This window comes from Caretta caretta, chromosome 14 (assembly GCF_965140235.1).
Source record: "Caretta caretta isolate rCarCar2 chromosome 14, rCarCar1.hap1, whole genome shotgun sequence".
NCBI lineage: Eukaryota > Metazoa > Chordata > Testudines > Cheloniidae > Caretta > Caretta caretta.
Window position 1 is genome coordinate 10,924,281 of NC_134219.1, and position 18,547 is coordinate 10,942,827.

Below are 18,547 nucleotides of genomic sequence, written 5' to 3' on the forward strand. Positions count from 1 at the left end.
ACTAAACGTAAACTTTCCGTTTTGACTATACTTACAATGATACCTCTGTCTGTGTTAGCTGTAGCTGCTGCCATTGTGGCCTTCAGGGGTCCCCCTCCCTATCTGTGGAGTGCTTGAGCTAGATAAGGAAGAGAAAGAAGAGACTCTATGGAGAAGGAAAGAGTGGACAGGAGAAAGGCCCATCAGGAAAAGGAGAGGCAGATGCACCAGGGCATAGTGAGGCTTCTTCAGCACAAAACACAGATGCTGCAAACTCTGGTGGACCTGCAGGATCAACCAGCCTGGACTTGCCTCTCTTTTCAGTGAATGGGAGGTGCTAAAATGGAGTTCTCATACACCCCCCTGCTCTCCAATGTTCCACATGGCATTAGGACTGCGTCCCTACCCCTGTCACTCTACACTGGGAGACAGTAAGGACAACCACAGTTTCACATCCTGGCCTGTGGGAGCCATGATTATTGTCTGTGTAGCTGAAATGGAGATGAACGTTCTTTATCTGTGTTTAATTTTTTGTTCCTTTTAATTTATTTAAAAAAATTTTTGTGGGTTTTTTAATTGCATATAATTTCTATGCACTGGCTTTGGTACCCAATAAAATCTGTTTCTGAGAACAGATCTTAATAAATGTATCTTTTATTAATTCGCAACATAATGCTTAGCATAACTGAAAGCACCCACTGTTTGTTATTGTACAGGGCAACAGAACTCATGGGATCAGTAACAAACACTGTAATTACAAAGGTACAACAAGCACCACAAAATGGAACACTTGAATAACATCAGCTGCCATGGTGAATTTTCCAACTCCAAAATGATTTCCCATGTATCAGCAGCAATCCAACATTGCAGGCTTCTCTAGTGTGATTGCCATTCACTTCTCAACTGTCTGTGCCCCTCTTATTCTGGTGTCCCTGTGCTGGAGGGCCGGGGTAAGCTCAGCACACAGATCCAGGAATGTGGCCGTTCACAACTTGAAAGTTCTGCAGACACTACTTGTCAACCCAAACCTGCATTATGATTCAATCCTACCAGTGAAGACTTGTTTCTCAGGTCCAGAAGCCACACTCAATCATCTGTAGCTGTTTCAGGAACACCACCAGCAACCTTGAATTGGTTTTTGCTAAGTCCCACAGCAGGCTGTCCTCCATGAAATTATCACATTGCTCGCAGCTGTGGTTCTTTTTGTGGCTCTGCAAACACTAGAGGATAGTGCATTCTGTGTTTGCAACACTCATGACAGTTGTGCAGAGCTATGCAGACTCCCTGCTTCTGTCAGAGATGGTGGACTGTGACTGGTACTGCATGGGTTTGTGGGATTTTTACAAACGGCACAAATGTTATGGGATAGAAATGGCATAATGGGATGGAGACGGTTGCATGATCAGAACTTGACCCTTCACTCCCAGACCCCCTTGCGTGACTCATTTCTGTCCCACCATGCAGTGCCTGAATTTCCCAAAAGAGGCTGCACAATGGTTTGTAGCACACTGGGATATCTGCCCATGGTGCACAACATTGTGTATCAACACAAGCGCTCCTGGTGAGTATGTGCAGGAACTCAGTAGGGACGTGCACAAGCCATATCTTAACTGCGGTGGCTTTACACTGGCATAACTTGCGTGAACCAAAGTTTTGTAGCATAGACATGCCCTCGGTGTATATGACTTCTGTGCTCTGCAGTAACTAGGCCCCCTGGGTCTAGTTAACAAAACAACCTTAACACTAATGATACCCCTTTATGTGTGTGTGTCTAAGCAGAGCCCCAGTGCCCTATACTGGAAACTGTTTGTTTTACAATCTTATCTATATTGGCTCTAATAATGAAAGAACTAATATAAGAACCGTGTATCTTTACTGTTCAAGAGTCTCACACTGGAAAACATTTACTGGATTGTCTCTTGGTGTAACAGATAACTAAAACTAGCTGGGTTTTCTTGTAAGCTATTACTGTGCACTCCTTGGTGATTTTCATCTGCCTGGCATATTCATTACTTTTATTTTGAGGTTTTTATTTATATTTTGAAGTCTAATTGTTCAGCTTAAGGCTATGCCTACACTGCACTTTTGTCAGTAAAATGTTCGTGGCTCGTTGGTGTGAAAAAAACCACACCCCTGACCAACAAAAGTTTTTCTGACGAAAAGCACCAGTGTGGAGAGCGCTATGTCGACGGGGGATGCTCTCCTGCCGACAAAGCTACCGCCCCTCGTTTGGGGAATGGGGGAGGAGTTATTTTGTTGGTAGCAGAGCTCTCTCTCCTGCCGACAAAGAGCGGTTACGCTGCGTACCTTACAGCGGCACTGCTGTAGCAGTGTTGCTGTAAGGTGCACGGTGTAGACATAGCCTAAGAAAGTTTCTCCTAAGTATAAATTTGTAGATTCAAATCTCCCGACCCTGACTTTTTAACATACAACTTAGTCTGAATAAATGGCCCATTATCTCTAAGATTGGGTTAGTAGGAAAACCAGTATCATGATCATCTTTGCAACATTCATGATTTTAGGTAACAAAAACCAGCCGCATTCCCACAGGAGAAGCAGAGCAGTCTTGTGCACGAGGTTCCCAGCCCCAACTGGCTTAAGGAACAGGCATCTCAAGGTCACCTTGAACATGGCATATTGGGTCAGGAATATCTATCTGTCTCAGTGCTACAGTATAGGTTTAACTTTTACGTACAGGAATAGTTGTCTGAGCTTGTCTTTCACAGTAGATGTCAAAACCACATGTTCGTTTTTGAGGAGTATGTAATCTTTAAAAGTAACCTGTTCTCTCTTTAGCCCAGTTTCTTCCTACATGAACCAGAATAAATAGCCGAACTTTCTCAGCACATAATGAAACTTGTGACAAGGCAACAAACTCACAGGTCAAGGTTGGATAATTATGAGCACTTCACGGGGGCACAAAAAAAAAAAAGCCATATATGTCACAATAAAATTGCTGCAGAGCAAGACCTGTCTTGCATGACCACTTAAGGGACCAACAAACTAGTTGTTTAAGAAATGCAGTTATCAATGTAGAGCATACCTGTACTTCGTACAGTTGTAAATGCTTGTGGATACAAGACAGACGGTTGCCCAATAAGTAAGTGACCACATGTCACTGCACTTTGATGGGAGTTGGAGGAGATTCTTGTCATGAAGGGAAGTGGCTGACCTGCATATGTTCTAAAAACATTAGATCTAGATACTAGATAAAAAAACGAGACTCTTTCCCATTAATTCCTTCTTAATTATACAAAATTATTATTATTAAACAAAATTATACTAGCTGCTGTACTTGCCTAGTGTTCCTTATTTCACCATTTTCTTCAAATTAGCTTTACACTAACATTTGATTTGTGTGTTTCTTGGAGTATTTTTTATTATGTTTGATAAGTGTAAAGAAACACTTGTAAATGTTGGTCTTCTTGGAAATCTAGAATGGGAGTCAGCGTGACCTAGTAATTATTGTGGTGTCACTGAGGTATGATCCTTTTTCACAAAGGAGGTATGAGGGTGTGTGGCACCTAAAAGATGATAGGTGATACAGTGCTTTGAAATCGTCCCATTAAAGGCACAATAGAAGTGCAAATTTTTAGAACCTTTCCCAGATCCAAAGGGGAGCTCTCATGTTTATTATCCCCAAACACCTTTGTTTCCCTTGATGTTTAAACAAAGCGTTTGTAGACAAACTAGGATCTCTGTCACTATATGGATGAACCCCTCCCTAAAAACACAATCCTGTGGGACAATCATCCATGGTAGAAAAAGGGCAGGGCTCAATTCACATTTAGTAGCTCAGTAATGCTGCTCTTCCAATAAGATTCTTGCTAACATGCACTGAAATTCTCTACTGTGCTGTCAATGTGTTAACCAAGTAGAAATCTTCAAACGAGCTTCTAGAATCTTGTCTAAAGAAACAGACTCCATGTTTGTGAAGATTTCCAAACTTGGAGGCCAGTTCTACAATAAGGCTTTTAGCCAGTGTAATTATGTTGGTTAGGGGTGTGATTCTTTACAACACATTCATACCAGCAGGAAGCATTAATATAGATGCAGTTTATACCAGCAAAAAAGTTGTTTGCTGGTATAGCTGATTTCATTTGGGAAACTAGTATAAGCTATACTGACAAATGAACTCTTTTGCTGCTATAAGGTGTCTCCCCACTGGTATAAGCAATACCAGGCTAGTCTCCACTGGTGTATGATATACCAGCCAACTCTCTTGGAGAGGTTTCAGAGGAACAGCCGTGGCCTTAGTGAAAGTCTGTATCTAACCCAGTCCTGTTAAAGTCATTTAAGTCCTTAGAGGATCTGGCAATGCAGTCTCCTGTGTAGATGATGATCTTTCTTTTCGTTTAGATATAAAACTATAATTTAATTTAAACTTGTGCTGCAATAGGGTATCCCATTAACCATCTTAAACTTTCTCTTGTAAATCATGAATAGTTTGGTTGTTTTGAAGTAGTTAACATTCCAAATCTTGAAATGCACAAAGCTTTAAAGTTTACTCTCAAGATATAATTATCCCTTTTATTTCTATGTATAATAAGGCCTCAAAGGTACCAGTGTGGTCCATGGAGAAATTTTGTAAAATCATCCCAGATGTAATCAATGGGAAGATGTCTCCTGTGGTTTTGAATCCACTTAACTGTGCAGGAGTAATCTAATCATGAACACTAGAATAACCTAACAGGTGCTTTATTTTTAACGATTTTCCCAACTTGGAAAGAAAACTGAGTGAACTGTTGGGCTAACTGTAGACGACTTTCAGATAATATTTAACCGTTGTTGACTAAATAAAAATAAGCACCTAGCATTAATTCCATTTTCCAAATGTCCTGGAAATCTGTTTACCTCTGATTACAATCCTTCTGTTGTCTAAGACTAAGAACAGGTGTAAGTCTGCTAAATTCCTCATTGTTTTAGGATTTAGTGTAGTTGTGAACATTTACAATTTGCACTGCAATTAGGCATAAATGTTCAGTATTCACTGGTGTGTGAATAATCATTACACTTTTGTCATGCCTCTGCAGGGAACTCAGAAAATGCAATTTAATGTAGAGATTGTATTTGTTAGTGGAACAGTTTAGAAGGGGAGTTTTATTTTGATATCTTGCTCAATTTATCAGTCTTTGCAGGATTCCTTATTTATCAGTTTAGTTTACATGAATAAAAAACATTGGCACCCACAGTATCAATGTTAACTTGCTCTGATTGTCAGTTAGGAACGGATCAAAATATTTGTCACTATTTTCTGTTTCACAAATAGGACTCTATATTTGGTCAAAAGAATTCGCTTCCAAATGCCACAACTTCAGCTGCTTAAGATTGGCCTGGTCTGACGTCACAGGACACTAAGTGGATGGTATTAAAATAGGACTCTTTGTTTTTCTTGTTAGGTTTCTTAAAAGTTCTTGCAGTATAAACAGGCCTTATGTTATAAAGCAGTTCTGAGCTCTGAACACATAAGCCCCTGTTGGGGTGGGGGGTGGGGAGCCTGTGAATTCATGATTCTGTTCCCTGCTGGGTACCAGTGAAAATCTATGAGAAACCCATTTGGGTGTTGCTGGTTATTGGTACAAAATGATCTACTTGGAATAATTACTACTAACTATTATTATTATTTATTATTTGTATTACTGTAGTGCCTAGGGGACCTATACCAGAACCCCACTGTGCTAGGTACTGAACAAAAAGATGATCCCTGTCCCAAGGGACTTACAGTGTAAGTATAAGACAAGAGACGGATATAGACAGACAGGAGAGTAAGTTAGTATGACTTTTCTTCTTGGGCATTAAATTTCCCTATTTGTGTATAGCTTTAAAAAAAGGTTTTAAAATGATACAGGGAATATTTGCATATTGGTTCTGGTCTTGTTGCCCATGTCTGCAGTTTTATGTGACACAGGGTTTTCTAGGTTTCAGAGTAGCAGCCGTGTTAGTCTGTATTCACAGAAAGAAAAGGAGTACTAGTGGCACCTTAGAGACTAGCTGTTCTCAGAAGAATATAGCTTATGTTGGCAAGTTTGTCTAACATTCTCCTAAGTTTTCTCATTTGATTCTATTCACGAGCCTCTTGTGATTGACTCTTGGTTCAAGCAGAATTAAAATGCATTATTTATTTTAGATTTATACTCCCATCCACTTCAAAAGGACTACCTATTCTTGCTCTATGCAATCCTTGGGAATTCCTAAATATACAATAGAATATTTGCCACAACTTGTTGAAATGGTATCTAGATGTATGTTTGCATTCAGATCACAGTGGTTTCAATGTCAGTCTTAAGCAGACAGAAGTTGGTGTATAGTCTTAAAGGAAAAGTCTTTAGAAATGGGTTCATTGGCCTTATTAGGATGCCTATATAGAGATCTAGCGCTACAAAAATACAACTCATTCTTGGGATTCAAAACTATGTGTACATTGTAATATAGATACAATTTTTGACTTTTAAAATAATGCCTATCGCTCCAGAGCTAGCAAAATATTATTTTAATTGCTTGGTGCTGAAACATGTAGTGCAGCAAGGAAGGACAAGTTGAACATCTCCATTATCTAGACTGTCTAAAAAATGGTATAAATTGCCATGTTTTAGACACCAGTTGGGAATGATTTATTTTAGTGTCCTAATGCCACATTTTGCTTAGAAGTTAGACTGGAAAAAATAAGGTGAAAAATTTTCCTCAGAACTAGATGAACAGTAGTTCATGAACAGTGTGAACTTTGACATCCCCTTTGGCTCTCACTTTTCTGAAGCTACTTCTCAAGTAACATGCTTTTTGGGAAAAGTTGAGAGAGTTCAGCCCTGCTCCTCCTTCTCCTAATCTAATCTTAATTTGGAATAAACCCAGTTTTCCTCCAGGATCTTCTGAATACTATGGGTCCATATGGCCTGGGGAAGAGATTGTGGTGAAACAGTCATCCAAAAAAGAAAAAAAGTCTTAGCCCTGGTCTACATGGGGGGGGGGGGGGCGGAGAGGGTGTAGATCTAAGTGAATAACGCAGCTGAAGTCGACGTACTTAGATCGATTTTACCGTGGTGTCTCCACCACGGCGAGTCGACTGTTGCTGCTTCCCCTTCCACTCTGCCCGCACCTCTTGTGGCGCTGGAGTACAGGAGTCGACAGGAGAGCGCTCGGGGGTCAATTTATCACGTCTAGACTAGACGAAACAAATCGATCCCTGCTGGATATATCGTTGCCCGCCGATCAGGCAGGTAGTGAAGACATACACTTAGACTTGGATGGCAGACCCAAAGTTTTGATCTTAGCAAAACACTAGGTTAAAAGACTAGGCACACTCGAGGCAAATGCTGAGGCTCCTTACAGGAACAGAAACACCAGTATCTCAGCTGTCCTAATCCAAAGGGTTAGTCTCCTGTATCTACATAGAATTAGAGAAAACTGTTACAACTTTAGATAAAAGAAATCTTGGTTACAGGATTACTCCTATTTTAACATGTATTCCCTTGAGTCGTGGCCATTCCTCAGAGCCGCCACATCATGTGTATGTTTAAAGAAAACAGAAAAGAAACAGTAAATTTTTCCCATGGCTTGTTTAAATAAAAAGGTCTGATCTTGCATACAACTACTACTAAATTAAGTGTTCCCCATGTGTAGGGGATTGGTCTTCTATAGACTGAGACACAGAAAAAAATTATTTAATGAGTTCCTTCATTAGGTCAGCTTTCAATTGTATATTCTACCTTCAAGATTGTTTTTCTTACAGATATTTTAAACATCACTTTGCTTATATTTTTAACATGTTAACAGATTTAAGTTAGGTGCTACTGTGTGTGGTAGTGTGTTAACTTTTCTAAAAGTATTCCATGATTATCTGAACAGGTTCATGAACCACCCAGCTCCAGCAAACAGCCGCTACAAACCCACTTGCTATGAACATGCTGCTAACTGTTATACACATGCAGTAAGTAAATTCATTATTTTACCAGTTCTTTCAGTGAAACCCTTTATGGTATTGGAACCCTAAGTTTATTTTTAGCTTTGAATTCCTCAGTATATTATGTTTGCAACTTCTAAAATCAATCTTATGGTACACAACTACTAGAAAGTAGTAGTAAATACAAGTAGTGATCATAAACATTATGTTCTGGGAGCGCAGAAGGATCCAAGGAGTCCTATTTTGGAAAAGTCATGCAGGTTAAAGGTTTTGACCCATCTATTTTCATTCTGCCCAATCAAAGGATGACTAAAGCATCATGAAAATGGATCTCTGCTAGCCTGATGATTGCTATAATCCTTTTAGATGGATTATTTTTCAGTACAGGAAGAACAAGGAAGATTTAACTGTTTAAAAACTTTTGAGCCTTTAAATACAGGGCTGCGTTTAGGATAGAAATAAAATGGAACAGCTTTGCAATGATAAATCTTCTCTTTTTCTAAATTGCTTAGAGTCTAGACATTTTTAGAGACACTAATAATTAAGGTGAGTGTAAACTCTAAACAATCATATATAAATATCCACATCTTACCCTGGACACAATACTTTGAGTGACTAGTTTATTCGCCAAAAAATGCAATCTCGGGTCAACTAAAACTGTTTATGAATTTGATACTAATTTGGCAAATAGTTTTGGCCCAAAAAAAAAAAAAAGTTCAGGCAGGATTTACAAGGGAACTTGATTGCTGTTCAACCTGCGGGTGGTGGTGGAGCCCCCTTTAATCCTCTAGCCCAGTAGTTAGTACACTCACCTGGGATGTGGGAGGCCCAGGTTCAAAGCCACACACTTTTTGATTTGGAGAAGGGACTTGAACTTGGATCTGCCACTTCCACAGGTGAGTGCACTAACTGTGAGATGCAGGAAGGGCAGCTAGTGGATGAATGTAGCAACACTCAGCACTGCTCTTTATGTAGCTGCAGGAATGGGAAAGAAACAGTGCAGATGAGTGAAGCTGGGAGGCATTTACAGTTAAATTGCTGTAAAGTAAACTCCATTTCATATGGGGATGGAGGGGTCAGTCTGAAACTATCCAAAATACAAGGTTTTTTATATCTGTGTAGAGAGCATGTGCTGTACTATAGTAAAGTAAAACTAACAAAGTGTAAACAACTTGTCTTTGCAACAATTTAAAAACTCTCTTCCCTCTTGCTTTCATATAAGGGGCTCTCTTCTTTCTGTATTTCAAAATATGAGTCATGGTCTATATGCCCCAATGCTGCATCATGCAGTAGGGAGCAAAGGACTGCAAGTATTCCCAGAAGGGAGCAGTGGAGAGTTTGCCAGCTCCTTGGAGGATGAGAGGGAGGATCCTCAAAGGTGTAGACTGTGAAAGAACTAAAGGAGTGAGGGCCCTGTTTCCCTCTGTACTCCCTAACGTTGGCTGGAGAGAAACAATGTTCGGTGTGTAAACAATGTAGCATGGTCATTGATCATGCTGCACTGCCTGTGGAGAAGTCATCTCTGAAAGCCATGTACAGGGGCAGGCAATCAAATCGAATGCCTCAAAATCTTCATTGTTGAAGCCGGGACTGCTGCATGTTTCCCTGTGAATACTTGGGTTCCACATGGTTCTACCTGCTTTTCTTTCCACTTGTCTGCATACACAGAGCAAGCATTGGGGTTTTGCAAACTTTTGCCTCTCCCATGGAAACCTTATGCAAGAGAATAACTTTACATTATGTTGCCGTAGCCTGTGCAACAAAAAGGGTAGTAACTTAACACACAACTTGGCTTAACTTTGTGCATAAGCCAAAGTGATCTAACGTAGCTACCGTATAAAGAGCAAAACGGTGCTACGTAAACAGTGTGAAATGTGGAAGGAGTTGAGGCAAAGTAGTGTCTATATACCACCCGAGAAAATTGATGGGAAGTTTACACTGTGCTGCTGTAGTTTGACAGCAGACAGAACGTTGATGTTGCAATATATAAGATTTCAGTGGTTGCCTTAAGTATAAGTTGTGTGGGTTTCATTTTGTGCTGCAAGAAGCTTATTAGAATTGTGTGGAGGATGTAATTATGTTTCACGAAGGATTTCAAGATTTTTTTGTTTGTTTGTTTGTTTTTAAAATTTGGCTTCCTTCTAAATTTAAACAACAACTGAAAAATTTGAAGCTGTGAGAAAGAAACTTCTAAAAAAATTGTTTCAGGTTAATCAAAATGTTTTGTTTCAACAACATTTCGTTTTGATTGTGACACTCTTATTTTGCATTCTAATATGAGATGGTACAAAATTTTAAAACTTCCAAATGGAAAGTTGGTCAGAACAAAAAATCAAAATGTTTTATTCTGAAAATGTCCAAACAGAATGCTCTGACACTGTTAAACATTTTCTTCTGGTTTTCTTCCAAAAGGAAATTCCAGGGACATGACTGGATTTCACAGAGTGCCAAGATTTCAACAGCTCTGCATGTTCCAATGGCATATGATTCCATCAAAACTTCTCCAGTCAGCTTTAGGGATTATTATTTCTGCATCATTCATTCTGCTATGGGCCTTAGTTAAAGTTGCTGTTATGTGTAGTAATAGCAAAGTGCTATTAACTTTCCCCAGTGTATTTGCCACCTTTCAGTTCCTTCCACAGGTATTCCTACCAGCAGTGACTGTGATTGTCTCATAACTGAATGAATGGGATTTTTCCAAGGGTCTAACAGAGAGTTAGGTACCTAAATCCCAGCCAGTTTCAATGGACATTCAGCTCCTCATTCAACAGGCTCATTTGAAAATCCCAGCCCATAAAAATAAGCTGCATAAGCTGTTAATGAATCTTAACTCCTTCCTGTCCTTTCCTTAACAGAGAGTCATTTTCTTTACTTTCTATCAGACCAGGTTCTCAAATTTATTCTAAAATATCTCAGTAAAATTGAAAGAACAATTCTGCTATATCTCCTCTAAAATACTCTGTCACTTCCCCGACCCCACCTTGCCTCCCCAAAGCTCAGTGCTCACTTCCTCTAATTTAGCAAGTATGCTTTGGCTAAGGTGCTCAAAGTAATTGCTGATCTTGAACTAAGAAATGAAATACTTTCTAAATTGATTTACTTCAATGCTGGATTTTATTTCAGTTGGGCTATTTATAAAGTGGTGGATTTGACACACAGAATTAGCACCCTGGTACAGTCTCTCCTGTTTATATAGTTTTGCTTTCACAATGAACGAAGTATAAATTTCAGCAAATTTGAATACCAAGAATAGGACATTGTCTGGCAGTTTAGCACTGTTCCATTAGAATGTGATGACTCAGCATTTCTATGATTCTGTCGAAGTAGATCCATTCCCTGGGTTTGTTAGTAAATATCAACCCTAAAGGTACTGTCACAAAGTATCAGTTCTCAAAAGGGGAAAGCACTGAAACAGATGTATCTGTTCTTGTTGCATAATTTTTGAAGTTTTAAATTTCTAAAAGATCTGCTCCAGGAATTATTTGGGGGAAGTTGTATGGCCTGTGTTATAGATGGTCCCCTCTGGCCTGGAAATCTTTATATCTATGAAAAGTTTGAGTGGAAAACTTGTATTGCTTATCATTGCTCTAAGACTAAAGCTATATCTTGCTGTTTAAAAGATGGATGAGAAGTCCATTTTTATATACATACCTCTTATTTTTATTAGAACCTATATTGTGTCAAGTGTAATTAATGTAGTAGAAAATTTTGTTTCCCAGTAGGTAAGCAGACAGCAGAATTTCACTTCTGGTCTGACATAAATACCCTGGAAGTAATAAAACACCTTTTGTTTAGTTAATTGTTCTCATTATACACTTAATGGCATATAGGTAAGGCATGCTATTTTGCAAATGGACCACTTAGAAGAAAAGAGAAATGTAGACTGTGTAGTTCTTCCATAGCAGGAGTGGAATTTTTTATTTGGAGCTCAGAATAAAAGCCAGGAAAAAGGCAGAAATAAAATTACATTTGATAGCTTGCAGCTCTGCATTGATTTGTATCTGTATTCCTCCTTTAAAGGCATGAAGGAAGGGATGGTAAAACAAACTGATTTGCTTCATCCTGCTATAACTTGAAGTACGGTGGTCATTATAAAAGTTAGACACCACCTTGTCAAAAATATCTCGTATCTTAAATGCACTGTTTCTTACTCATATAAAAGTTTACTTTTTAATGGTGACCACCAGTGCTTAAGGTGTTTTATGAGTAGTATACCTCTAGGCTGAAGTATTCTTTGGGTTTATGTGGATTCCATTAAATCTGAGGATGGAGGGAAAGGAGAAGACTAAGTTTCATTCAGTGTGAACTTCAAATTAAAAGGTAAACATGTCTCATAGAATATCAGGGTTGGAAGGGACCTCAGGAGGTCATCTAGTCCAACCCCCTGCTCAAAGCAGGACCAATCCCCAATTAAATCATCCCAGCCAGGGCTTTGTCTCGTGCATTGGTCCATATGCTGTGGTACTAACAGTGTAGTACTCAACATATTTTTACAGCTATGCAGTTAGCTTACATATTCTAATCTTTGTAAAAGGGCCTTGAGGTCTGTGGATGGAAGGCAAAGGCATTATAGAAATGCAATTGTTGCATTCTTTGTGTGTTTTTAAGGATCCAGTACATGCATTTGTATTTTTATCTCCTTTTTGAAACAGGCACCAGTTCTGTGCTTTTAAATTGGTTTGTGAACTCTGGTCTTCAAGTTACAAACTGTTTGTTTTTTCAATCCACAGTGCAGACTTTTCTTGAATGATCTCTATTGTCTCCATGCTCAGAATTTCCATTTATGCTACAGGGAGTTTTGCATGTGGATAAAGTACAGTGTATCTACAGTGTAGATCAAGGAAGAACTTTGCATCCTGTAATTCTGTTTTTCATGACAGAGTTTTTAAAAGGTGAATCATTGTCAAATTCCAGGTTGCAGTGTTTATCATGAAAGACCTGTGTTTTCCCACTTCAGGCTGTACCCATGATTTCATTGGTTAAATTAATTTTTTTTCCCCCAGTAACACCTGAAAAATATATAGTCAGGACCAGTAGAATACTTCTTTTGATTACAGGAATGGGTGGGTGATTCTACACAGTGGCTGGGGATAGAGAATAACATCAGTGTTCTTATTATTGTTTCCTTAGTTCCTCATTTTTCCAGCCATTGTGGGTAGTGCCCTCCTCCACCGGCTCTCTGATGATCGATGGGAAAAGATAACTGCATGGATGTATGGCATGGGCCTCTGTGCACTCTTCATTGTTTCAACAGTGTTTCACATAGTTTCCTGGAAAAAGAGTCACTTAAGGTATCCACAGAGCACTCACTTGCTGTAATGTTTTTCATGCTGCTTCTGAAGTGGTCAGATTCAATTACCCTGAGTAAGCAGACCGGGGAACAGTTCCCCCTCTTCCCCCCCCTCCCACTTTTGCAGAGCATTGGAGGGGTACCTTGTGTGCTGTGTAATAGATTCTCCAGGAAACCTTCATTCTGTCGCTGCAGACCCTTTGTTTGCAAGGTTGGGTCACTAAAGTAACAGTATACTCTGTTCATTGGGAAGAATTACTCAAGAGAAAACTAGGTGCATTATTTAAAGTACACAGAATACTGCAGAAAGTGTCGCTTTTTGTCACATTTCTGTGTGCCTGCATTGCATATTCAAATATGAGTTGACTTCTATGAAGACAAAACTCAGTGTTTAATAGGATACTGAACCAAAAATAAATTGGTCTTCTGCTAATCTTACACCTACCATTATTTCTGATCACTTTCTATAGTCGGAACATAATGAATCACTCGATGTTCCTGATTATGTCTCTATTAAAATAATAGCATATACTGCCTTCCATCCCAAGACTCTGAATCACTTTAACTATATACGTACAGGACAGAGCAACGCAACAAAACCACACAATTTATGCTGGCGTTAACTGTTGCAGTTAATGGATGTCATAAGCAACTCAACGTTATTCTGTAGAAGAAAATTGCTAGATTAAAAGTGAGGTGGATTTTATCTCAATAGAGAAATGTGATTGCTGGCTGGATGTTTCGCATTCTACCATACATTGAGCTAGACACAGACAGCTGCCAAGTGGCTTGCAATCTAATACACAGTTGACCAGGTGAAGGTTCTATTTCAAAGTTAGTCTCTGATAGCCGAACTAGGGCTAGATTCTTGATCCTGCTATGATTCCTCTGAGGTCACAAAGCTGCCTTAAACAGCCTCTTTAAGGATTCCCCCTGCATAGTGCCTGTCCTTGGGTACTGTAGCAACTGGCCCAACGCAGATCAGCCTGGAGGCTGCTGCAGGCTGAAGGCTTAGCCAGCCCTGAAATAAGGGAGCACAGAGCCAGACCTGAGCACTTAGTGCCTATTCTAGTGTCTCAAAGACCAAGAAGCTTTGCTAGTGTACGTGAAAGCATTTAAAATTGGGAAACTTTCACGTTGAACACAAATCTTCTGATTTTTCCTGACAGAGAGGAATCATGAAGTTTTTCCAAAACTTGTATTTTAGCAGCTTGTTTTTTCTTTGTTAGGACAATGGAGCATTGTTTTCACATGTGTGACAGAATGGTGATCTATGTCTTTATTGCAGCATCATATGCACCATGGTAAGAAATCAAATGTATATTTTCAAGGGATTAAAACTTCCTACACTGTATTATCAATATGATTCCCAAATAATTTTTTCAAAGGCTTTGGGAAGTAGTTGATTGACAACATTGTTGAATTGGGAAATGAAATATGGCATAATCCCCCTGGGATTTAACTATGCTGCCTCCTCCCTCTTTTGTATTACAAGAAGAACAAACTGGTTTTGTCACTTTCTTTGTAATTTTGAATGAATTCTGAGCTACATGACTAGAAATTATGGGCCATAACCTTCATTCCTGCTTATCCAAAATTCAAACTGACTTCAGTAGGACATCAGGTTATGTAAGGAATGTGACAGGGCCCCTAATTTTTACCTTAAGTTTTAAAATTTGGACTGAAAAAGAAAGGGAGCTAGGTTACAGTGATACTCCTTTTGAATGAGCAATTGCTAAGTTATCCAAGTACTACAGTTGTCTTTTTCACTATTCTACTGTCATAAGCCAAATGCTATACTTCAACTTAGACTTGTTATGGAAAATACTCTTACCATCCCTTTTTAGGGATAATGTTAGAAAAGGATTTGGAAATAGAAAAAAGCGCGCTCTCTTCCTCACATCTGTCCCAACACACCTAGACGCTACTTAGTTTAGGTTCTCAAATAAGTTTTCTTACCTCTCCAAGAAGTCCTAAGATTATTTCCCCTTCCCATGTTCTAAATAAAGCGTAGCCCATGTTTTAAAGTAAAGAAAAATCTTTGTATGTCAGTAAGTTCCATTCAGTCATCACTTCTGTTGTCTATTGTAATCTTCACATTTTCAGGTTAAATCTTCGTGAGCTTGGACCTCTGGCATCTCATATGCGTTGGTTTATCTGGCTAATGGCAGCTGGAGGAACCATTTATGTATTTCTCTACCATGAAAAGTAAGAATTCTAATTTGCATTAAACTTTAAACTGCATTTGAACTTGCTGCTTTTTAAATACTCCTGTAATAAAATGTCAGCTTGTCTTGCATATTGACTTAAGAACTTCAAAATAGCAGAAATACATAAATAGAAGGATGCAAGCTTATGTCTTGTGAACAGATATTTGCACCCACTTTATCACACATAAATGTACAGTAACTTGTATAGCTCACATTTAGAACAAATTTATAAATGCTATTATATGTCTTCTGTGGAAAACTAAGACACAGCCCAATAAATACATAAATCTTGCTGGTGGAAAGTAGGCAAGGAGAGGAGTAGTATCTTTATTGACTTCATTCAGTAGTTTGTCTTTACTGTCCTATTAAATCTGTTGATGGGAGTTGAAGGAAATGTCTGGATAATAAAGATGTCTTCATTGCTTCCATATTATACTATGCTAGTTAATTGATACAGTATTCCTTATAGGATTACAGTGCAATATTAAGTTGCAAATAGAGAGGTTACTAACCCAGGAAATTTCTACAACACCCCTGTTGAGCTATTTGAAGAGGGCAGTCTATTTAGTTTACGCTACTGTTTTCTTGAGCCTATGTGACTGCCTCTCATTGCATACCTCATTCCCAAGGAGCGAGCGACTAATCTTCATAAGTCTTTCCCCACCTAGTAAGAAAGAAGGGTTGAAACCATATGCATTGACCCACTTGGTGGGAGACTCAGTTGTAGTTACAGGTACATCTCAAAAGTATGGAGAAAAATTGATATATTTAGCCATATATAGAAAGTGTAACGGCAATGTTTCTAGCATAGTGTCATCCTCTTTCCCTTAATTAGAAAAATATCAGCCCTCTGTTAAGTAAATAAAACCTCAATGTGATCTATCTGTATACAAAGTCTTTAGGTGGTTGATGTGCATCTGTTAGTTTAAAAAGTCATACATTAGCTCAGGGGTGGCCAACCTGAGGCTCTTCAGAAGTTAATCTGCGGCTCCTTGTACAGGCACTGACTCCAGAGCTGGAGCTAGAGGTGCCAACTTTCCATTGTGTCGGGGGGCTCACTGCTCAAGCCCTGGCTCTGCCACAGGCCCTGCCCCCACTCCACCCTTTCCTGCCCCTCCCCCTCAGCCTGCCATGCCCTCGCTCCTCCCCAGAGCCTCCTGCATGCTAGGAAACAGCTGATTGGGAGGTGCAGGGAGGGAAGGGGAGGTGCTGATTGGCGGGGCTGCTGGTGGGCAGGAGGCACTGGGAGCTGGGGTGGGGGAACTGATGGGGGCTGCTGATGTATTACTGTGGCTCTTTGGCAATGTACATTGATAAATTCTGGCTCCTTCTCAGGCTCAGGTTGGCCACCCCTGCATTAGCTGTTTTGTCTTTTAAGGAAATATTAAATGTGCATTAAAAATTCATCTTGTACCTTTCCTTAAATTATTCCTTTAGGTATAAGATTGTTGAACTCCTTTTCTATTTAGCAATGGGATTTTCTCCTGCTCTGGTAGTGATATCCATGGTAAGGAATATGCTGTTAATGTAATAAATACCTTTCCTTTTTTAAGTAGTTTAAAAGGGAGTTCCAGTGAAGTTCCATTTTGTCTGTATAGCTGTTAATTTCAGTTCAACACACTGTTATAAATGCTAGTTGTAGAAGCACTGAAAGTGTTTAGCCATCTGTTTGGGTTTAATGGTCCTTAAGCTATAAGGCAATGAAATTCCATCCATTATGTAGATTCAGTTTCTTTAAAAAAAAAAAAAAAAAAAAAGCTTAAAAGAATCATGTAGGGATAGTACTTCTATTTCACTAGAGCCAGAAAGAATCAAATATTGCATTTCAGTTCCATACATCCAAACACCACGTATTTCAAAGCAAAGTGTTTGAATTATAATATTTATGACTCCGTTTAATACTTGCTTCCTTATCCCTTGGACATTCAGAAGGAAGCTTTTAATTTAGAAATGTGGCATAAGACTTCCTGTAGTCCTGTTTGACTTATTCACTGACTGTTTGTAAGGTTTTTTTGGTTGGTTTTCCCCCCACCCCATTCTGGCCCAAAATCTACAAATAGGTTACTCCTTCCCTCTTTTAAAAAGGACTTGCCTTAGAAGAAGGCTGGAGAATAGTCTGACTCTTCCTATTAGAGGCATCTCCAGATTAATGGATATAATGTATTTAAAGATTGAATCACAGGTGTCACTACTCAGAACCACCCCTAGTGAACTAATTAACTTCTCTACAAGAATTTATTATTTAGTGACCATTATACCATGCCATTGGGAAATGTATTTTTTTAAAAAATCATTACATCCTCCTAGTCTGTTCAGTATAGTTTGAAAATGATCAAAATAGCCCATTCTCAGCTCAAATGTCTTGACAATAGCAATAGACACAATAGTCAAAGTATATTCAGAATTGCTTATCAACTTTTTGCAGCATGCATAACTATAATCACTGTTCCTGCAGCAAACCTGAATACAAGCCATAAAATATGCCTTCAAATTCTATCATCTTGAATGTTGTCCGTAACTCATGGAGATAAGCTGTATACAATCATGTCTCTTTTGCCCGTTACATTCATCCTTATGTGTTTGTGATCTCCCATGTGCGTACTCCACTCTCAACTGGGTAGAATGTCAGACCTGCTCAACTCTGAACATGTCACCTGATATTGCTTTGATAATAGTAACCTGTCGAACATGTCACCACACACAAAATCAAGAATAGCCATTATACTGTAAATACATTTAAGTACATTACAGCTTGTTCAAACTGCTAGAACTGTGAAGTGATGAATCGGAAACAAAACTATAGCAGCAGAAACAGTGACAGTCTAACTTTACACGTGTGGCGTAACATCTTACAATGATCACAAGGCCAGGCCAGTGTTCAGACAAACTGAGGTTGAAACTCCAAGCTGAACCGTAAGCATTTAGGATTGGCTGCCCTGTTTGTTCTGTTCATATTAGCTGTCACATGAAAAGGTTTAGAAACTCACCCACAATTAGGATCAATATACTATGTACTCCAAAGTGATGTCTCAGAATAATATTGTCTGGCCTTTTAAACGTCCTTAAATAAGTCGTCCGTCCCACCCCCTCTCCCAGCCCCAATAACAAGACCTAGAGACTTATTAACTCTCTGTTCCAGTTTTAATTTCTGAAGGCTAACTTTTTTTTGGT

At 39.0% G+C, this 18,547-nt stretch overlaps 1 protein-coding gene across 3 annotated transcripts in view; it reads left to right on the plus strand.

The window, feature by feature from the left end:
* Positions 1–18,547, plus strand: part of MMD (monocyte to macrophage differentiation associated) — a 30,206-nt gene that overhangs the window by 9,077 nt on the left and 2,582 nt on the right. For 2 of the 3 annotated variants that reach the window (XM_048817984.2, XM_048817986.2), the window contains 5 exons: positions 7,822–7,903; positions 13,007–13,167; positions 14,396–14,470; positions 15,273–15,374; positions 16,814–16,883. In XM_048817984.2, coding sequence (XP_048673941.1) covers positions 7,822–7,903; positions 13,007–13,167; positions 14,396–14,470; positions 15,273–15,374; positions 16,814–16,883 — 490 coding nt within the window. Of the gene's footprint in view, positions 1–5,624; positions 5,705–7,821; positions 7,904–13,006; positions 13,168–14,395; positions 14,471–15,272; positions 15,375–16,813; positions 16,884–18,547 lie in introns of all 3 variants that reach the window. The other variant, XM_075119247.1, reaches the window with a different exon arrangement.